The 23,463-nt window shown below is 46.5% G+C and overlaps 1 protein-coding gene across 1 annotated transcript in view; it reads left to right on the plus strand.

Annotated features, from left to right (window-relative positions):
* Positions 1 to 19,798, plus strand: part of MLNR (motilin receptor) — an 80,589-nt gene extending 60,791 nt beyond the window's left edge. The window contains exon 2 of the mRNA XM_085620423.1: positions 19,460 to 19,798. Coding sequence (XP_085476549.1) covers positions 19,460 to 19,776 — 317 coding nt within the window. The 3' untranslated portion in view covers positions 19,777 to 19,798. The remainder of the gene's footprint in view (positions 1 to 19,459) is intronic.
* The last annotated feature ends 3,665 nt before the right edge of the window (positions 19,799 to 23,463 follow it).

Raw genomic sequence — 23,463 nt, forward strand, 5'->3', positions numbered from 1 at the left:
AACCCTCTTCTCACCCTTACCCTTTTCAGCTTCTCCCCTCTGTAATCGCCCTTCCCTTTCTCTCTGCTTAACCTCCCTCTTCCCACATTCTCTTCTGTGGCAACACACCTTCTTTCCTCACCACTTTATTTCCCTTGCCACCCGCCACCATCCTCGCTGCACCTTTCCCACAGCAGCTGAGCTTGAGCTGAGAACACCGTGGATTGACGCCGGAAAGTAAAAAGGCTTGTTTGTAGGTCATGAGGAGGGGTGAACGAAATGTATGTAATTTATCAACGCAGAATTACACCAAATGTTAGAAAATGTACACAAATGTATGTATAATTACGCAAAAATGCAAAAGTGCCAAAAACACAAGTGCCACACACAACAGCCACTCGCATTCTTATAGTTTGTGTTGTTCCTGTGCTCCCGTGCTACAGTTTTTTTCTTACCACAAACACAGTGTAATGATGTGACATAATGACATTATCTCAGAAATATAACAGTCATATCATGAAATTCCCAAAATAATGTACTCCAGCATAATGGAAATTTTGCCCTGGCCTTCAGTGGCCTAGCTCAGAACTTGCTCTCCTTTGCAGGAACTCTCTGGCTCGTTCAGTGCCCATGCTGACATCCTGCACCTGGGTGAAGAGCACATGAACACTGCACCCTGTAGTGGCAAATATGGCTGCTGAATGGGAACTAAATAACACACGCTTAAGATCCGCTTTTTCCTAAAGTTCAATTCGCTCCCCATTTTAGTATAGTTGGATTTCTGCTGTGAAATTATGACAATCACTTACCTGCGTTACAGTTTATTGCTTACACATATCTTCTTCAAACATGCTCAGATGTAACACTGATGTGATTTTCCAAACCTCTTTGTTATAAATGGAAAATTAGCCATATGCATTTTGACCCTGCAACGGTATTAGGAAACGCTAATTTATTTAAACAATCCACCTTGGAATGCTGTATGTTTAAATTAGTAGTCATGTGTTAGTTGGACTCGTGACTAAAAATGCATGTGCGTGGTATGGCTATTCAATTTTTTATATTTAACACAGACAATATTTGGTCATACAAACATAGCTGGGATTTGTTCAGTGGCACATGACATAGCAAACATCTAAAGGATAGATTTTCATACATTTTGTGCTAGGGTAGCGTCACAACCAGCACAAAATGTGTTTTTTACCAATTTACTTTCCAGGGAAAAACTTGTTTTGCCTTGGAAAGTATGCTATAAATAACGCAAGGCAGCAGGAAGCATTGCTTTGTGTTACTTAGCACCAAGGTGGCATTACATAGGTGGTACATGAGTGTTCCCAGGCAACCACCCATTCCTTTCGACGCAAACCCCCCTCTACAAACCATTGTAGACAGGGTTTACCACCAGAAGTTAACGCCACTTGAAATTAGGCGTTAAGAGGACAAATGTTTTAATTTCTCCTGTCTTTTCCCACTTTGCATGCATGCTGCACTGTGCAGCACACATACAAAGTGGGAAACGTGTTTGAACTTGTCTAGGCATAGTATTTTGTACAGGAAGGATACCCTTCCTGTACAAAACATATGCTGGACTCAGGCACGCATCTTAGTGCTATGGCTCTACGGTGTGTGCCTGGCGCACGGCAGCTGAAATCAGCACCAGCACTGTATATATGGCACTCTCCCGCTCCCTCCCTGTCACGCAGCACAGGCTCTTTGGGGGCAGCGCTGTGTGCCTTTTTAAATAAAATCTGGCCCTGGGTGTTAAAATAGTTAAGAGGACACGTGCACCACCAACCGCTGTCTCCTACACCTCCAAAGAATGTTAGCGGATTTTTATGGTAGAGTAAGCCAGTAGCCTTGAGCCAACCATCAGCCTTGAGATGACAGAAATAAGGGAAGCACATGGAGCAGGAGGGTGAAATGCTGCAAGAACAGAATATACATTCTCTTTTCTAGCAGCTCTTGTGACAGCAGGTCCAGCCACGTCACAGCTAGAACACAGCCCTGTCCACCCAGAAATGGCATCAATTCACCAGTCTTGTTCACAAACGGATCACACTGCTTGGAGGAAAGCATCAAGAGCAGACATTTAGACTCCTCTACACTTCATATGTACCTATCAACCTATGCCTCATCACTACTCTCTAGCTTTTGGTACTTTGGGACCTAGTGGCCGCTCTTTGGTCCCTCACCTTAATTTTTTTTTTTTTTTTTAAACGTGTTTTTATTGCAGAATTAAGAATGAGAACTCCGTGACGTCGCCCTATGGACACATGATACCTCGGAGCCCACCCCTCGTCACAACAATGTTCACAGCCATTCAGCCCACATCCCGGAGGCCGGGCGGCACATTAATGCAAAGATTCTGAATGTCATGGCGATCATTGCACAAAGTAGCAGGTCAACAGCCCATTATAATATCTGCTTTTTTACCAATTCGCCTCGATCCCCTGTAAACCATCATCACCCTGCTACAACACCCCAGGAACTCCCCCCCACCCTGCCCACCCCCCAACTACTGCTGGCGTGGGTCCCGACCAAGGGGTTTAGTGCATTGGTTTCACTGCTTTCTACTTTGCATGTATCTCACAGGCCTCATGGAACCCCGCCCTCCGGCCCGTCTCGCTCTGTACTCTCCAGCCGGTAATCCTTCATAGCCTGTACTATCAGCTCCCATGCCCTCACCCATTCCAGTCCCTTCTCATCTCCTGCCCTGGTCGCCTGTCGCCTTCTAATCACACTCTCACAGCCCGCCCACTTCAGCAGCTCAGCCAGCCATCTCCCATACGACGGACCCCCCCGGGATTTCCAGTGCCATGTAATTTCTCTCTGGGCCAGCATGAGGCCTAAGTCTATAAATGTACTCGTCACTTTCGTCTTCGCCGTGTGAGGAAACCAGAGCAGTAAACAGGTCGCCATGTCGAACTCCACCTCCCGGTCGGTGACTGCATTCAAAAGCTCCCCTACCTCCGCCCAATATGTCCCCAGCCTGGGGCACCCCCATAAGAGGTGGTCGAGCTCCGCTCCAATCACTAGACATCTCGGGCATGCCGCATCCTGCACCTTAAAATGCCTCCGAATCCTTCCCGGGGTCAGATAGGCCCTATGCAGTACGAAGAAGTGTACCTGCTGAAAGCGGGCATTCCTACTCCCCCTCCACGTTCTCCGTATGATATGATTCCACACTGTATCCGGGATGGGTTTGCCTATACTGCCCTCCCATTTCTCCTTAAGAGCCGTAAGCGGTTCTATACCTTCTCGTAGCAGTCGGGAGTGGAGGCAGGTTACCGCCTTGACTCTTCCCGCCGCCATCACCACATACTGGCAGGTCAGGGCCACGGCGGGTTCCGCCAGTCCCTCCTTCCAGTACTTTTGTATCGCCGCACTCACCGCCGCATGTAGGAGGTAACTCCCTTCGGGGAGGCTAAACTGTTCCTGTAATACCTCAAAGGGGGCGAGCGCCCCGTCCACATATAGGTCTCCCACCATCTGCAACCCCAGCTCTTCCCACTCCGCCAACGGGGACCAGTCACCGCCATGCGGCAACGCTGTCAGCACTCCCAGCGGGATCTCCGGCGCATATGGCCGTGTAATTTTCGCTCTCCTCATGCTCCTGTGCCAGCACTGCCGGAGGGTTCTCTCCTCTATGGAGAGGTCTCTCATGTCTAGTTTCTGTTGCAGGACTATGTAAGACAAAATGTGTCTCTGGATACCGGTCTCCCTCTCATGCTCCGGGCCTCTAAATGCTCTAGCAATATTTTGCGTTAAGACCTGTAACTGTGCTGCCAGGTAGTATAATTCAAAATCAGGGGCCGCTAATCCACCATCGAGTTTAGGTCGCACCAGAGTGGCCAAGGCCACCCGCCGCCGCCCCCCTCCCCACAGGAAGCCAACAATCATCGTCCTCAACTCTGCCAAGATCCGCTGGGGAATCCAGATCGGCAGGGTGCGGAAGTAGTAGAGCAGCCGCGGTAAATCCACCATCTTCAAAAGTGCCACCCGGCCCAGCACCGACAGCGGTAGAGAGGCCCAAAAGGCCATACATCCCTTCAGGGCCCTCACACTACGCCCTATATTGCCTTCCAGCAGGTCCCCGACGCTGCGGTAGATCCGGACCCCCAAATAGGTGAAGCACGTGGCCTCCCAGGCCACCTCCATCGTGAGCGGGGGGTACGGTACTTCTGCCCGCAGTGGGAAGACACAAGTTTTGGTCCAATTCACCTTGAGACCCGAGAACCCCCCAAAGCCCGACAGCAACTCCACCGCCCCTTCCAGAGCCTCCTCCGAATTCTCGAGGTACAGCAAGAGATCATCCGCGTACAGGGAGATATAATGCGTCACCCCCCCACACCTGATCCCTCCATACATCAACCCCGTCCTCGCCCGCATTGCCAAAGGCTCCATTGCCAGGGCAAACAGCAAGGGAGACAACGAACAGCCTTGTCTCGTGCCCCTGCACACCTGATATGCTGAGGAAATCACCGGTCCTAGGCGCACTCTGGCCGTGGCAGAGGAGTAAAGGACCTTCGTCCAACGCCCAAAACCATCCCCTAGGCCCAACTTCTCCAGCACCGCAGCAAGGTAGCTCCACTCTAAGCTGTCAAAGGCCTTTTCAATATCCACAGATAATACTGCCGGCTTCTGGGTAGGGCCCCAACCATTATCCAATATGCGGACCAGGCGCCGAATATTCATGGCCGTGCTCCTAGTGGGGATAAATCCAGCTTGGTCCTCGTGTACCAGCCGGGTCATGTAGGGCAGCAATCTGGTGGCCAGGATGCGGCTCAATATTTTATAGTCGACCGTCAGCATAGACAATGGTCTATACGAGGTCACATCAGAAGCGTCTCTGCCCGGCTTCAGTAGCGGGACCACTAGTGCTTCTCTCATCGATTGGGGCAGGCGTCCGAGCGTCAGAGCCTCGGCATAGACCAGTAGGAGCCTGGGCGCCAAAACGTCCACATATTGCGCATAAAATTCGATCGGCAGGCCATCTATCCCCGGTGTTTTGTTTCGAGCCATTTGCTTAATAGCCACCCGGATTTCCAGGAGCGTGATGGGGCCGCCCAAATCTTTCGCGGTCTCGGCCTCCAGCCTAGGGAGCTGAACAGTCTCCAGGTAGTCAGCCATTGGGCGGCCCCCCGCCCCCAGCTGGCTCTTATACAGGCCCGTGTAGTACGACCGGAAGCGCTCTAGTACCGCCGTTTGTGTGTATACCACCTCCCCTGTCTCCGCTCTAATACTCATGACCGGACAACCCCTAGGCTCCGGGTTAGCAAGCCGGGCTAGAAGTGTTCCCACCTTATCTCTCTCCGCATGCACTCTGGTCGCATACAGCTTATAGTCAAAGCACCTCAGCCGTTCCGTTGCGGTCGCAACCACCTCCTTCGCCTCAAGCAGCCTATCTTGTAATTCCGGTCGCTCAGGCCTGTCCCGCTCCAAGTCCCGCAGCACCCCCTCCGCCTTCGCCAGGTCAGCCAGGACTGTCGTCCGCGCATTCGAGAACCGGCCCATACAAACACCTCTGGTCACCACCTTCATTGCATCCCATTCCATCGCCCTCGTGGCAGTTGAGCCCTCATTCTCCCTAAAGTAGAGTTCAATGCCCTGCTGGACTGCAGCACTAAACACCGGATCTTCTAACGCCTCAGGTCGCAGCCTCCACGTCGGAACTGCCGACCTCGGCCTCTGCAACAGCGGATTATGATCGGAGATCGTTCTAGTTAAATACTCCGTGTGGGTCATTTTGGTGGCCAGAGCGCCACTACACAGAATAGAGTCTATCCCAACATGCAAGGCATGTAGAGCAGAGAAGAAAGAGTAATCCCTATCATCAGGGTGTTGCTCCCGCCACACATCAACCAGGCCCCACCTCTCCTGCCAGTCCGCCCTGTGGGCCGCCAGCCGGCGCACCGGTGAGTCGGCCAAGGGTGGATGCGACCTATCCAGTGCGACATCCGTTATCGAGTTGAAGTCCCCTCCCATTAGAATGGGGCCCGCCAGGAAATGTGCCAGCGATCCCGTCAGGCCAGCAAAAAAGCGCGCCTGATCCACATTAGGAGCATAGAGACTACACAATACTACATCCTGGCCATACAACCGCCCCTCCACCACCACAAACCTACCCTCAGGGTCCACCAACTGATTAGTAGCCTGAAATGGAATCCCCGCTCTCACCCACACCAACACCCCTCTGGCAAATGCCGAGTACGTGGTGCCAAACACCTGGCCACGCCACCTCCTCTGCAGTGCGGTACATTCCTTCTTGGTTAAATGAGTCTCTTGCAGGAAAGCAATGTGGATACCTCGCCTCACTAACTGGGCGTGCACCTTATACCTCCTCGTCATGGTCCGGAGCCCACGGACATTCCACGTGAGGCATTTCAAATCAGGTAACGTCCCCATTGCAACCAGTGCCCAACCTTCGAACCAGTACCAGTGATCGCCCCCAGCCCTGCAGTATCGCCCGTTAACCAGAACACCCCAACAAACTCCCCCCACCCCTCTCCCCAGAACAGGACCCAATAACACTATATCAGCCCCCATCCAAACCTGCAACCCTCCAAACAGTCCCTACTCTGTGATCGTCACCACAGTAAGCCTTAAGGGCAACAAGGGGGTGTTCCTGAGCCGACCCGGTGCAGCCCCAGCCCCCGCCCCCAGCCCACGACCCCTTCAGTCTTTCAACACAGTACCTGCCAAGCCGCAGAGCACCAGGGCGCCCCGCTGGGCTCGGAGCCGCGGGCAGAACCCCCAGTTCCCAGTGTTAGGCGTTAAAGAGACCATCCGCCGTCTGTGGAGTGACCGCTGGCCTCCCCGAGCTCTCCGCCTCCGAGCCCCCGCCACCGGACCGCCCGCTCTCTTCACCAGAGTCCGAGCCTCCCGATGTCTTTTCTTGCTGGGAGCCCGTTATGATCACCGTCGCTGCCAGCGCTCGTCGCCTGTCTTCTGCCATCTGCTCATCCCGCACCCTTCTCCTGAGGCTATCACGTTTGCGGATGCGTTGAGATTTCCGCACCGGCTGGCGCCTCGCCTTCGCACCCGTCCCCATGCGATCTGTACCAGCACGATATAGCTCAAGCCATGACCACGCCTCGTCAGGAGTCTGAAAGAAGTGAGTCGCCTCGTCCACAATCACTCTCAGTTTTGCCGGGAACAGCAAAGAATATTGTAAGCCCTCTGCCCTCAGTTCTTTTTTCACCGCCAGAAAAGAAGCCCTGTTTTTCTGGACCTCCTGCGTGTAGTCGGGAAATATCGTAACTGGGCTATTCGCCACCTGGAATGGGCCTCCCGAACGCGCCCTCTGGATCAGCAAATCTCTGTCCCTATAATGTAAAAGTTTGATCAGCATCGGCCTGGGCGGGCGGCCCGGCAAAGGCGAACGGGCCGGAACCCTGTGCGCTCGCTCCAGAGAGAAAAAGGGGGAGAGACCCTCCGGGGCCACCACCGTTTTAAACCAGTTCTCCATGTAGGCCACCGCATCATCCCCCTCGGCGTTTTCCGGCAGGCCCACTACCCTTACGTTATTCCTTCGATTGCGCCCTTCGGCATCCTCCGCCCGTCTCTCCAGCGTCGCCAGCCGGCCCAAAATATCAGCGATTTTGTGGTCTGTGGCCGCCACCGTGGGCTTGAGCTCCTGTAACTGCAACTCATTGTCTTTAACTCGATCCGATAGTTTGGCATGGTCCGCCCGCAAGAGACCCAACCCAGTGGCAACCTGCGCTATATCTTGGTGTAGGGCCTCCTTGGTCGCCGTGATCGCTTCCAGTATGTCATCCAGCCGTTTGTTCAGTCGCCGTTCCTGTGCTGAGCCCTCAGAGTCTGCCTGGAGTCCACCATCCGTGGTCGGCCCCGATCCCTGGCCGTGCTCAGCCGGCAGCTGCTGCGCAGAACCCCCAGTCGCCATCTGCCCAATTCGAGCCCCCGGGCAGGGTCTCCGCTGAAGGATGAAGCGGTGTCCCAATTCAAACCCTTCAAGCCAGAGGGTCTCCCTCTCAACCGCGCCAAAGCCAGCCGCGCTGCACGGTCGCCGTCCACGAGGGCCCCCTCAAACGCCGCCCGTGTACCTTCCTCGGTCAGCCCGCGGGCCGCTCACTGGTCGACACCTCCTCTACCAGTCTCCAGCAGCACTCGCACCCTCCAGGCACTGCTGATGGGCTCGCAGGTCAGGACCGCCCTCCGCTCCACGCCGTGTCGTCCGCCGTTCTGGGTCTCCATATTATGATGCCCCCGCCGACGCCATCCCAGGGATGTCCACCCAAAGGGGTCTGTACTGTGTTCCGGGGGGGGGGGCGCTCGTTGCGTTTATGTGCAGCGCTTCACAGTCCATTCACTTCCAGTGCCCCTCCGATCAGCCACGTCTCAGCGCTATGCTCCGCGCCACCCCGGAGTCGCCGGCAGGGACCGTCAGTTGGCCCCGATGGCGGTCGCGTGGTCCCGAATTGCCCCAACCTGCCTGTCGTCGCTATGCGCCTCCAGGCGTGGCCTCTCTTGCGCGATGTTGTCCTCGTTCCAGCAACCGCCGCCGTCCCGGCTCCCAGCCCGGCGTAGCTCTATCCCTGGAGGACGCCACCCTCCTCGTGGGGGGAGGGGAGGTTCCGTATTTCTTGCCACGCACGGCTGGACGGGCCCCGATCCCCAGTGCACGATCCCAGGGGCCCCGGAGAGCTGTCCTCATCCAGCGTGGCAGAGGTGGACCCCCTCACACTCCGGCTGCGATCCTTCGTCCTCCGTCTTCAGGGCTCCTCGGACGGGTCCGCCGCCATCTTGCCTGTGAGGCTCTTTGCACCGCAGCTCCCGTTCCGGGCTCTGGCACTGCTCCCGGTTCTTCGCGGTCGTGCCGCCGTCAGCCACCGCAGCCCCGGCGCTCCGCACCGCCAGTCCGCCCTTCTGGCAGCACCCTACGGCAGGGAATCAGGATTATCGACGGGGTTAGGCTCGGAGCTGCAGGCTCACGCCGACATCCCGATCGGCGTCCAGACCACGCCCCCGTCCCTCACCTTAATGTTCGTTGTAGGAATGTTCATGACTGAGTGGGTGTGGATTATAGTCAGGCCAGACAATTATGTGGCAATGAGAATCAAATTATCTGGCAGGTTTGAGGAAATAATGTGGCAGGAAAAGACAAATTATGCAATTTAGGGCCAGATGTAGGTAATCTGAAATACCGATTTCTTAACAGCGAATTTTACCGATTCGCTATTAAGAAATCGGTATTTCCTATGTAGGTAAAGATTCGGTAAAAAATACAGAATCCTTAATATTCCTTATTACCGAATCGGTAATTGAGATTCGGTAATAAGGAATACCTACCCATTCATTTCTATGGGCTTGGAGGCCCATAGGAATGAATGTGAAGACATTCACTATTAGCGATTCGGTATTACCGAATCGCTAATAGCGGGAGCACTTTCAAGGGTGCCAGGGTGTCAAAAGGACACCCTGTTGCACCCCTGAAATGTACGTGTGTGCACATGTCGCGCACATACATGCCCTAAGGGCATGAATGTGTGCCACATGGCACTTAACAAAAAACAAAAAAGTGATTTTTTAAAGGAAATCGGTAATTACCACCAACTTGAAGTTGGTGGTAATTACCAATTTCTTAAGGCTCAAAAGCACTCTTTTTAATGTGCTTCCTACATTGCATTTAAGGAATCTGTATTACCGATTCCTTAAATGCAAGAGCAATAAGGAATCGGTATTTACCGATTCCTTATTTACCGATTCCTTACCTACATTAGGAATGGCTAAATACCGGTCGGTAACGCTGAAATGTACCGAATTTCTGCGTTACCGACCGGTATTTAGCCACCTACATCTGGCCCTTAATATACAATTGTCTGTGACAGTATAGTTTTGCATTTTAATTATTTGAACACATTAATATTGTTTCAGCAAACACTTCACTTAATTTCTACAATTTTACCACCTGAATACAGAAATTTGAAATGAAAAGTTAACCTTTCCAGGAGACTGACACAGTGTAGCATCACATGGCTGGTTTTTATCAACCTTTAAACAACTGAAGCATGAAAGAAAATGTTTTTGGTTAAAATCTGCTAAATATGCAGCAAATGGCGTATTATGTGCCCAGTGCGGCAAATACATAGATTATCTACAAACTAATATACAAACAAGTACTGCCCGAGCCGACAGTACTGGCTTTGCCAGCCTGTCATTTAATCGTTCTGTTTAGCTGAACCCAGGGGCTTATTTGCAAGCCCCTTCCGATGCCGGCGGCGCAAGGGGCTGGTAAATAAGGCCCCCCCTCACCCTCCTCCCCAGTATTTAACCCGGATTATGTATGTTGTTTAGCTCTGGGATTGCTCTCAATATCAGGATCCTGAATCATCAAAAATGGCATCTTCTTTTTACTTTTCTACAAGGTGAAAGGTCTCCAGGCAAGTGCTCTGCGAGCGTCTCCATAGAGTGGACCCCCCCCCCAACACACCCTGCAGCTTCCATGATTCTCCTAGATGATGAAGGAAGAGCTTGAACCTGCTAATAGTTTCTGGAACCGGTTATGGGCAGCCTGGTTCTCAAAATGCTTTTGAGCTGATTACACTAAATTGCACCCCTGTCTTTCTCCTTACTATTAGCGCTCAGGATCTTTTATTTACCTACTAAATAGTGGTGGAGGGGAAAAACATTTCATAACACGATGACAATATTATACCTGAAAGTACCACAGACTCCGACTTTAGGTTTGTCAATTTATTATGAGGCCAAAAATAATAAGATGTATACACATCGTAAGAATAGCATATTTAGATATAAGAAAATCAATACAGAGCCAATTCTACGAATATAAGTAATTCGGCATAACAAGAATACAATGGTAAATTCGAGGATTAGGATACAGCTCAAAATGGAAACCGAGTCGAGGTCTTTTTGCATTAGGAATAAAAACAAATCTGTCCCTACACTGTACTAAGAGGAGATGCTACCTAATACCCTTCCATCTATTCCCAAAGGTGTCAGCACGTGTTGACTTTCTGAGAAGTACTCACGTCAAATGGGTTAAGGTGCTGAAGGCTAGGAGCGAGTTCTAAGATGCTCCTTCCTCTCCGAAAGCTAGCAGAAGTCTGGGGTCTCTGTCCCTGCGCATCACACAATATAGAATTCGATTCTTGGTTTCATTATTTATTTCTCGAGAAGCCAAGGAGGTGCAAAAACAAGTACAGTCTTGGGCCTAGAAAATCGGGCAACTTAAACAACATTGTGAGGATCTTGCATCATTTTTCTCAACTAAGACTGAAAACTTAAAGACAGTCCTACTTAATGATCTATTATCACACACTGGCCCACAAAGGAGTGGTGCTCCGTCCACACCTAGCATCTCGATAATATCCCCTCCAAAGCCCGCACTCAAGAACAATGCCTCCTGGACCGACTTCAGCTGCTACAATGAAGAAACTATTTTAAAAATGATCACAGCACTGAATCCTTCCAATCACTTCACAGACCCTCTCCCAGCAACCCATTTAAAAACCTTCACTCCATTGCTATTGCCCCTATGGACCAGGATTATAAACACTTCTCTTTCACAAGGAACCATCCCAGACATCCTCAAGGTTGGTCAGATATCCCCCATCCTAAAAAAACCTTCGGCGGACCCATCTGACCTGAATAACTATCGCCCAATTTCCAACATCTCGACCCTCGCCAAACTGCTAGAAAAATGTGTTCAAGTGCAGCTTAGTAATCACATAGACCACTTCAACTTGCTAGATCAATTCCAATCAGGCTTTCGATCGGGGCACAGCACGGAATCAGCCATGACCCACATAATTGATGACGCGCTGCAAATCTTGGATCAAAACAAGGGATGCCTGTTAATCCTGCTTGACTTATCCTCAGCCTTCGACACAGTCAAACATGACAATCTTCTAGACCTGCTGAAACACAGGATGGGACTCTCTGGTACTGTGTTAAACTGGTTCACGTCCTTCCTCCAAAACAGAACACAAAGATTCAAGATTAACCAATCGCTTTCCAACCCCTCCCCGGTCACTCTGGGAGTACCCCAGGGTTCATCCCTCTCCCCGACACTCTTCAATATGTTTATGGAACCTCTCACTGAGCTACTCAATTCATCTAACATCCAATATCACATGTATGCCGACGACACTCAACTCTACATTAAGGTCCACTCACTTGATGACATCAAGTCCCTTAATTCAACACTCCTTAAAACACAGATCTGGCTGGCAGAACATCATCTAAAACTAAACAGTCTAAAAACTGAATTTCTACTAATCGCCCCTCCCAACCAAACAGCCACCATCCTTGAATGGATGAAGCACATTACAGCATTCGATGGTCAACCTATCATCATTGACTCCGCTAAATCACTGGGAATAACCTTGGACAATAAATTAAATATGCAGAAGCACATCAGCGCTGCAACCAAAGGAGCTAATTTCCAGATTAACACCTTGAGAAAACTGAAACCCTTCATACCGGCCAGCGACTTTAAACAGGCTGTTCAATCTCTAGTAATTCCCAAAGTGGATTACGGAAGCATTGCTCTCTGCGGCCTACCCAGATCAACGACCGCTCCTTTAAGAGCCACAATCAATACAGCTGCTAGGCTCATCACAGGCTCCAAAAGAAACAGCCACATCTCCCCTGACCTTCGTGCCCTCAACTGGCTTCCTTTTGAGGCCAGAATTCAACTGAAAATCGCTTGTATGACGCATAAGGCCTTGCATCACAAAACACCGAGATACCTAGCGGAGAAATTGGTACTTTCGGGTGGTAACAGATCCACTAGGAGCTCCAGCAATCTTCTACTTAAACCACAACGGTTCTCCAAGAAGAAAACTTACTACTGCTCCTTCTCAGGAATGGCTCCCAGGATTTGGAATGCCTTGCCACATGAAACGAGACTTAATCCATCCGCAGCGTTTTTCAAAAAAGAAGGGAAATCTACTCTTCTATCCAAATTCACTTGACTCTCTGATATTCCCATGTAAATACATGCTATTCGTGTATGCTCATCTTTACTTTATTCACCTACTTCACGATACCTATATGTTTTTGTTTTTTTGTTGTTGATTCTCTGTACTGTAAAGCGCTCTGATACCTGCAAGGGTCTTGTTCGCGCTATACAAAACTGCTAAAATAAATAAACGATCAATTATAGTATATAATTATAAACTGTCCTGCTCTCTGTATATGTGCAGGAATGACGATACATACATGATCATATTATAATATTGCACTACAATGAATGAGTAAATGAATCCACTGAATACATGTTATGATCATAAACACTGCAAACGATATACTTGTGTGTAGGTGCATGACAATGATGACTATAATGACTCTATCAGAGCCATTCATTGATATGTTGCAGCTTTTCTTATGTTGGCAAATTTTTAGTAAATGGATATATTCTGTGGAAAATATCTTTCCATCTTAGTAAATCAACACAAGCAGAAACAAAAGCAAATGCCTGCTTTCATAACCCAACCCCAACCCCTTCCACATTACCATAATAAAATACATAACAGGTTAGTACTCCGAGCACTAGTTCGATAACCTAATGAACAGTCGAACTTCATCACTTCATTGATTGGCCTTCCATGCTCTCGCTATATTCCCCTTCACCAGAGTCAGCCCCAGAAACATTAGTGATAGCTTGTATCTATTGTCCCCCAAATTGCTATTGATATGTAGGAGTATAAAGTTTTGGGTCCCTTGCAATGGACTATGACAATTCCCCGCGTAGCAAGGAAGTCACCATGTGCCAGAACCTGTCCAGGGCCGAGCAGCCCCACACTGTATGTGCCATCCGCTTCCCTACAACTGAGACAGGTCGGGGATGCAATCACCCCTATCCGCCTTAGACAATGGCGTGTGAAGAACACCCGATGAAGGTATTTGAGCTGGATGAGCTGAAGTCTGGCTGCAGTGGAAGCCTACCAAGGCGCCCCAAAAGCTCAGCCCAATCCTCATTCTCCAGTACCCCAACATCAGCCTCCCACACCCTCCTGAGTGCAAGGAATGTACCGGGATGATTGGCGATATGGGTCTGATATATCTTAGCTATCTTGTGATCTCCCAGGTCACCCATAATGAGCTTACCCTCCAGTGGGTTAAATTCCGGGAGCTCAGTCAGCTCAGTCAGGGCCGCAAAGTATGGGATCAGTGCATGGCGGAGCTGGAGGTAGCGATGGAATCGGCTATGATGGAGTTGAAACTCCTTTGAAAGGACTTAAAAACAGCTCATGTTTTTGAACCATGTAGAATCTTCATTTTGTGGACTCAGGAACAGCTCGTTTACATTACCATCCAGCTATCTATCCATGCACCTACTCATCCATTAACTACTAACTATTAAATGCATTTAGTAACTCATTTCTAGCCATTTATGTACTAAACCTACTAGTCTGTGTGTAATTTAGCACGTTGATTTCTTAGCTGTATTCAAGGTTTCATTTTACTTTAGGAAACCAATCAAAGGCATTTATATGTTGTTTGCATACCAGGCTGCTACCATCATATTTTTTAGCATCATTTTTTACAAGCATCTTTGAGTCGGCTACAGGAAGAAGCAGACCTTGACAAAGCCCATAGTTTTGGTGTGTGACAAACTCCTTAATTGAATGGTGCGCTCAGGCCCGTATTCATTTATCATGCATCCCATCATCTCTGTGTCATGCATATATTCATTCACCCATACAGGTCATTTTTAAATTCATGCACAACCCCATTTACATAACCACACATACACCAGTAAATGAAGTGACACTTTCAACCCTAATCCCGACCAATTGACTTTGCCAATGATTGTTTTCTAAAGTCAATGCCGCATGTTTTCTGAGTTGAGTTGTTGCTATTCATAAAACCGACTGCATGGACTTAGAAAGGATGTCAATTTCTAGGAAAAAAGCAATATGGATTTGATAGACCAGTAACAAGCCATGAGAAGGGAGCATTGAGTGGGGGACAGACCAGAGCAGAGACACCGGAGTGTAAGGTGCCATGGAATGGCGAGAGAGGCATGGCGAGAGAGGCAAAAGAGGAGAGTAGGTGCCGGGTCTGGGAAGAGACAGCAGCAGGAGGAGACACTGAGTAGATACAGTGGGGAACTCGGAAGGGTAGAAGGGAGCAGCAGGAAACAGCAGAAACAAGCATTGGTAAATACGATAGGTTTCGCCTGTATGATTAATATATAAGCAGGTTTTTTTAAAGTTGTAGCTTGGTGAGCAGTTGTGCAATATAAGTTATTTAAGCTCCTCTTAAGATTTATATTAAATAGAATAGATTTCACAAGCACAGTATAAGCACAGTGCAGGTGTAACATAACAAGCACAGCGCAAGCGCTGTGCAGATGAAACTCAAAATGCACAGTGCAAGCGCTATGCACGCAAAACTTAAAAATGGAAAAAACAGACCAAGTATTTCTCTGTGGGAAACTTGCAAAGCAGACACCATGGGGCATTCAGTGTCAGAGAGAGCTAAGCCCAGTATAATCTATTTACTTAAAGCATAGTCCACACACTGTGAAAGTGAGTGGCTATTTAAGACAATTCAGCCCATACTAGTGGGTTCTGGGAAAACCATGTTCACTGACTTTCATATGTTTTCCATAGTTAGTGATTGCTTTAACTGGCAATTCATTAAGGTGATAGGAATTTGTGAATAGTTACATTGTCATGTTTATGTTGCCATTAAGTTTTAGTGAAGGGCCATCAATGATATGAGCATTCATTCAACATGGAAAGAAAACAGAGGAGTCTTTCTGCTTGTTCTTCCCTAGGGTAAGGCCTGCAGCAACCCAATACGTTCAGTTTGTTAAACAAGCACAGCCCACCGAGACAAAGAAACAGTAGTAAGGTTCCTGAAAGAAGAGACAATGCAAAAAAATAACGTTCTCTCCTTTAAAATATACATGTCAGAGTGAGCTACAAAATATACAGCAGCGGCAATCTGCAAACCGAATTTCATAATTAAATGGATTAAGTGGATGAGTTGAGACAACAAAAATTAAGTACAGCATGCACAAAGATTGCAGAGAGCACAACTGGTTTAGTCAATGGGTGCGCATATAAATGAGGGTGTATACCTTTTGTTGTCAAACATTGTACACACTCAAAAAAAAAGTTACAATGTTAGAGTAATATTGTAGTGCAGCTGCTGCTGTCTTTGAATTATTTGTTAAAACTGACTGCCAGGGTATTTAATAAGAGTGTAAAGCTTCAGCCAACGGTGATATAAATAGCCAAGAACTGCTCCTGTGTCACACAAACCGGAAGGAGGACGGGGCATGTGGGGTGAAGTGTCACTTCGGTAGGCAATCAAACTGCGGAGGTTTGGAGTGGGATACAGATGGTGCCTGGGAAGAAACACTTCTTTCCCTAGTGAATAGGTGGGCTGACACGTAGAAAAGGGCAGTTGTACCGCAGTCCATAGGGGGAGTGGCGCGGCCAGGGGATTGCAGAAAGGGCATGCTGGGAGTGTAAAGCTGCTTCTGGAAGGCAAAAACTTTCATTCAGATAAAGGTTACAACACCACACATCCAAGGGGGGAGGCACAGCTTATTTCTAAAAGTGGTGGACACAGGGGAGGGGCAGAGTGTACAGTGGAGCTGCACGGGTGCTTCTGATGGAAAGTGGGGGAGAAAATCCAATGTTTTGGTGAGAAGGTGGCACAATAAAACTCTTGCTAACATGAGCAAGCTGTTCACGTGAGAGCAGGAGGGAATGAAGGGAGGTCGAACCTGAGCGCTTGGTCCTGGCCCTGACCTCCAAACCCTTCCAGCTGAGATCTGCCATGAGATCCATGTGAAGAACTACACACACCTAACATTTCAGAAGTGTACAACATGGTGGCCATCTTGAAATGGGCTGCAGCAGGGCTGCTGCGGGGGCTGTGTGCTGACCATGGAGGAGAGCGCAAGGGGGTGCTGCTGCCGCCGCGAGATGGGCATGCTGCTTGGACTCTGGAGCCTCTGCTCTGACAGTGTCTTCGCCCAGCTATGGCACAAGCACGGCGGTGGCGTGTGCAGGCAGCTTACAACGCATGCCTCCTCTCCCAGGCCCACTCATAAACAGAGGGCATGCGGGATGCACACGCACAGCACATGCATGGTCTACATTGTTCTGTGGAGCAGCGGATTCTCCAGCGAATCAAGTCACTCATAGGAGGGGGTGTACAAACCGGGCCAGAATGGGACCACAAACTGCTGTGATTTGGGAAGAGGTGGGGGAGGAGGGGACAAGGAGGGGTGCTGACACGCTTGCTCAGAAAGAAGTTTGACATGGATGAAAAGGAGTACTTGGGCCGTGTGGTACTGATAAGACGAACACACGAAGAACAACAGGAAATGGCATGCTACAACTAATAGAAACAAATGAAAAGTAAGTGGTAAGCACACTAACCAATGAAAAGTAAGGAAGGGATGTAAGCTCCTTTTAAGATTCATATTAAATATAATAGATTTCACAAGCACAGCGTAACCTAAAAAGTGGTAGAGAGCAGATAGAAAACACACAGGTAGGGGTGGGATTGAGCAACCAACACCCTCCCATTGTGTGCTAAGAGTAAAATGCTGAGAAACATGGGTCAGTAATAGAAGGATACACTCAGCCAATTAACAAACTGGGATTTGAAATGGACAAGAACCCATCCAATTATAAGAAAGGGGCAGAATCAAAGCCCACTCTAAGGGGCATATTTACAAAGACTTAGTCGCTGGGGCAAAGGTACATTGTGCTGTAAAGGTACAATTGTCTTGCTGCAAATTGCATTTTGGACTTCTTTGCACCACTCTGCCACAAGGATGCATTATATGGGTGATATTTGGGCGGGTCAGTGCAAAAACTCATAGTTTTAGACATAAAACCCAATCTACTCAGATAGTCAGGCAATGTTTGTGTTAAAGTATTGGTAACAATGAGGTCTGAGACAGAGAACGTAAGCTGCTATAGCAAGAGGTCAAAAATAGAGTAGATATTAGAAGGGCTGCAAACGTTACAAAGGTAGATGCCAGTGACCGAGTTCAAAGAAAGTTCTCCAGTATGGTGGTGAAACTGAAGAATGAATACTCTGTTCCCATCCAGCTAAGCAAGATATTGAAAGTGGTGAGTACAATGGGTGGTAAGTACTGAATCTTCAAAGAGTTGTGGTGGGCAGAGTAACAGTGGGAGTACTGAAATAGAGAAAGGGGGGGAGAATGGTAATAGTAGCCTCAAAATGTAAGGGGAAGAGGAGAAGAGAATGATTGAGAAGGGCTAATAAAGAAGAGGGGTGAGGCCGAAGAAATATGATTGTTATGTATCTTGTAAATTTAAAAGGGGTATATGGCAAGTTCCTATCTCATCTTAGGAACCTTTAAAATACCCCCTATGTACTATAGAATGTTTATATGCAATAGTACAATGCAGTATAGAAAGACACAAATTAAGCTGCCATTGAAGATTTTGGTACTTTTGGAGGTTCCTGCTTTAAATGGACACAAGAAAAAAAGTTCATTGCATATTCTACTTGTTCTGAGTACTTCTTTATGTCTAATACATAGTCATTACAGGGCGCATCCTTTAAGGGACCATACATCCTCGGCAATACCCAAAAAAACATAGCCAAAGGCTTCCTTCTCACCTCCAGAGACCAGTGTCTATGGCCCAGAGCCTCTTCTGTCCTGTAAAGGACAAGTAGACATGCCATACATCATCTACTGTAAAGTGCAAAGCTCTTATTTAAGATCAATATTTTCTCATTTTCACTTTGCTTGGATAGACGGTGTGAATTTATAAATATAAATGGAGTATGACCAGAAGAACTGCAGACTCACCCACTGCCGCTGTGTCATACTATATTGGCTCCCTTTGCACAGTCACCCAGTGAGGAGTCAATATCACTCAGTGGGAGGGAAAACAGCTGGAAACCAATACACAATAGTGGGTTTCCAGACTTTTTTGGAGGATTTGAACAGCCGACATCCATAAAATACCTCCGGAGATCGGCAGCATTTTTTTTTTTTTATGAGAGGGGAGGGGACTGAAGTGCCTCTTAGAGAAGCAGTTCTCGGCATGTGGCCTCGCCCCCTCCTCACACGGTGAAATATTTATTTAAGCTGGCAGGTCTGGAGCAGTGAGGCTAGGCCACCATCTCCTCTGTTCCCACATTTTGAAATCTTTACAGTCTGCTTTAGTAGGACCACTCTTTACTGTGAGATGACCCTGATCCTCAGTGATGGATCATGCATTAAGGTGGGGCAGTGCAGATCTAGGGACCCATTATTATCAATATGGACCATAAACAACTCAACCCTATCACCTGTGCATCACATTAGACTTTCTATTGGGAATTAGCGTTTTCTTTTTCAAAATGTCTCCAGATGCTGTATATTTTGTTTCTGAGAGAGCATTACGTAAAGCAGGCTAACATGCTATACCCAATCTACCTTTTTATTGCAAATTGTGCAAGTACCATGAGAGAGCTGATCATAACCCTTTTTCTCTTTCAGCTGTGGTTGTCCTATCTTTTGTCATTTGCTGGTTACCGTTCCATATTGGCAGGATCCTGTTCAGCAACACAAACGATTGGAGAATGATGTACATTGCTCAGTACTTTAATATTGTCGCAACCGCCCTCTTCTATCTAAGTGCTTGCATCAATCCAATCCTTTACAATCTCATCTCAAAAAAATACAGAACTGCTGCCTACAAGCTGCTGCGGTCAACTACCACCGGAGAAAGGACCTTCACCGTCACCAGAGAGGACACTGGCGCCTACACAGAGACCACTGCCAGTATGCAACATGATTTTGTAACCCAAATTTAAGACTGCACCAGCATATTTCTGAATGCACTTTTGAGGTTATCATGCTTTCATATAAGGGCAGTTCATAATGTTTAAATACTTAATCTGATCTATGTTTGTACCTATTCTATATTTAAATAACATTTTTGTTTTATAATATCATTCTTGTTTTATAGGAAAATAATATATATTTAAGCACATCTAGTCAAGGGGCTCAAGTCTAAGTTGAAAAATGTTCTTAATGTGATAGCTTGATCAATAAGGCTTCTTAACATTTTCTGTAACCTTTCATTTTAGATGACTACCGAACATTTGTCACACAACCTCATCGCTTACCGAGGGTTAAATGGTTGCTCAATGTGATTACATGCATTGTCTTCCAAACTTCATGATTGTTAATGGGGGAACGATGTCGGAAAACACGTGTTGACTGGTAATCTGAAGTATGTAAATGGATGGTGCAGAGGAATTATTGATTAAGATACAATATGAAAAATGTACTAAGAATGGTGCCTCCCCTTCTTTAATGAAAAATTTACTGATAGCACCACTGGGGTGTTGGTTTACGTTGGAGTACACCATCAGCAGCTGGGATATATATATATATATATATATATATGTATACACATATATATATTTATATTTATTTAATCATTCTCATTCCGTTTTAATTACTCCCAAACTTCCAACATCATCTTCGTTCGGTGCTGAGAACAGAACACGGTATGTCCAAAGCAGTTTCCTGAAACAAGTCTTATTGCAACATTCAATCCATTACACCAAGTGCAGCAGCAGCGCGAGGTGGCCATATATATATATATATATATATATATATATATATATATATATATATATATATATATATCTTCACAAGTCCTTCTTGCGGGGACCCTGACTATGGTGGTGCGCGTTAGGGTGAGTGCCAATACGTACACAATACTCTGACCGCCGCCGCGTTTAGAAAACATGCACTCCAGGGTCAAAGATAACTCCAATCCAATTACAGATTAGTCATTACTTTATTTATACAAACATGCAATCCAATTGGATTTGGCGTGTTTTTATGAATAAACTAATGAATCATCTGTAACTGTATTGGAGTTATCTTTGACACTGGAGTGCTTGTTTTCCAAACTCGGTGGCGATCGGAGGAGGACTTAATGTATATGTATATATATATATATATATATATATATATATATATATATATATATATATATATATATATATATCTTTACACACACTTATGTGCATATTAGATGGTTCACTGTTTATGTATGTATATATGAGGTATTTGTATAGCACAGACTTTGCCCCTGTACAGTGCTCTAGGGCCTATTGCCAATAAGTAATTAGAGGAGACACTGAGTTCTGAACGAGGAAATTAACGTTCTTTTATTTTGATGTTGGGTGGAGTATGATTCGGGTGGTCCTGATGGCTAGGCAAGTATTTCAAGGATGACCATTGTTGGATGCAGCACAAATGTGTGGATATCAGAGAAAAGTAGACTTGATGTTGTGGATGTTCTGCCAGATCTTTTGTCTTTATTCACTGAAGAAGAGGCTGATAGCATTGCAGTTGTCTGTGAAAGGTGACACTGGAGGGTTTGGGCAGAGGATTGATGCAGTGCTTGATTGTCTTGAAGAGGGTTCTGCTTCTGCCAGCAGCTTCATTGATGTTGCTGAAATAGAACTTGGCTTTGACTGATAAGATGAGATGTCAGCTTGCTGTGGTGTGGAGGGTTTATAGTAGCATAAGGTTGATATGTGTTCTGTTTTTTCCTTTCTACTGATGGAGCTTTTGTTGTCAGTGGACATTTTGCAGTACCAGGGAGCTGAAGGGTTCTGCTTCCACTTGCCTGCTTTAGATGGGATGTGGGTGATTTTCCAAAATTGTATTGAGGTTCCTATAAGAAGAGTATTATGTGGCAATGCAAGAGAATCATATCAGTTTTAAGTTGTCAACAGGGACATTTTTAAGGGTTCTGAAGGTTTATTGTTCTCTTCTGGGTTGACCTTGATGAGTTGGTTCAACTCTGAGCCGGGTAATGGTGATGGTGACGTGGTAGGCCCAGTCCAGGTGTATAGGATTTAGCATTAGGTGGTTGGTGATGTTGAGAAAATGATTTCAAAGAATTGGTCTTTGGGGTGTGTTGGTTGGGTGACATCTTAGACATGTGGGTTAGTTTGAGGAGGCTGGCTCTTGTTTCATGCCTGAATTATCCAGGACATGGGATTCCATATTTTTCTATATGAAAAGTTACTTACATTCAATGAAAATCAGTCTGAGCTACTAATATTAGTAGTGTTGTAATAGTGCCCACATTAGACGATGTTTAAATAGTGGACACAAAATGCCAGATAGGAGCATTGATCACCTCAGTTCTTGACACAAGTATAGTAAAAAAGGATTTGTCAGTATGAAATGCTTCTGCTTCCACATGGGTAATACATAACAACCATAGCTTCAATGCGCTTAGCATCAAGTTAATAATATTAGTAATATGTCCTCCCAGCACCACATGATTTATTACTCAAATATCAGCTTTAGGTATATTTTAGAAATTCAACCATATTTTACACAACATCAGCTTATAAGTTCTGAAAGTACTTATTCACACGAAGGGGGGGGGGGTCATAGTTTTGTTTTACAAGTCATGATTCACTGACAAGTTGTTATTTCTGAACAATATGGCTTTGAATCGTAAAGTAAATCTAAAAAAACAAAATTACAAAACACACAGTATAAAAAATATGACAGTGTGTATTTTAGTCGTGTAATGCCACCTCCAGGCTGAGGTAGCCTTTACCCCTACCTGCCCTTCATCCATGTGGTTTATTGGTCACCAGAACCCTATGATTACATTACAGAACCATACAACTTAGCTATCAGTTATGCATCTTACAAGTATTATGGTGCATAGTGTACAAATGTTGTACGACATTCAGACCCCACAAGGCATCACAGGCATACGTTCTAATGACATAGTAATAGGGCACTCTGGTCAAAACTGTGTGTCAGATTTTCCTAAGATTTATTTCTTGTTTTGCTTTAAATCTCCTTTCGAACTATTTTTATATCTGAATTAATGCCTTATTAATAGAGGAGGCAAAATGAACTCTGCTGTGACTCTGTTCCCTAATAACCCATATACCCCCTGATATACAGACATTTCCACATGGCATTTTGTCAAACTATGTATATGTGATAATATACATTTCTATAAATATGTATTTAAATATGTACATAAATTTAAAGTATATGCATGAAAATACTTCTGTCTGCGTGCATGTATATATAAAGTTCAGGCTCAATATACTGTGTAGCCAAGTGAAATATAAATATCATTCTTTCGAGGAAAAAAAGCAGAACAAATTAATACCTTAGTTAGGCTAACAAAATTATTTATTTGCAAGCTATTGTGATAAACAGATCACTTCATCAGTAAGGCTCTTAATGTAAGATTTTGTTTGAAAATTTACACGGCAACTATACACGGAGATTCCTTATCTATGTATGCTGACAGCTGTGAGCTAATTTGAATGACAGGAAATTAATCTGTGAGGCTACTGGCTAATTTCACCTCAGCCTTACCAGCCTTTTAAAAATAGCCCAACTGAACCTCGACTTGTTTCTTCTCTTCCTATACTCCTACTTATGTCTCAATGCATGCCATGCACAGATGTCCAATGAAAAGATTTGAGTAT

This window comes from Triturus cristatus, chromosome 8 (assembly GCF_964204655.1).
Source record: "Triturus cristatus chromosome 8, aTriCri1.1, whole genome shotgun sequence".
Taxonomy (NCBI): Eukaryota; Metazoa; Chordata; class Amphibia; order Caudata; family Salamandridae; genus Triturus; species Triturus cristatus.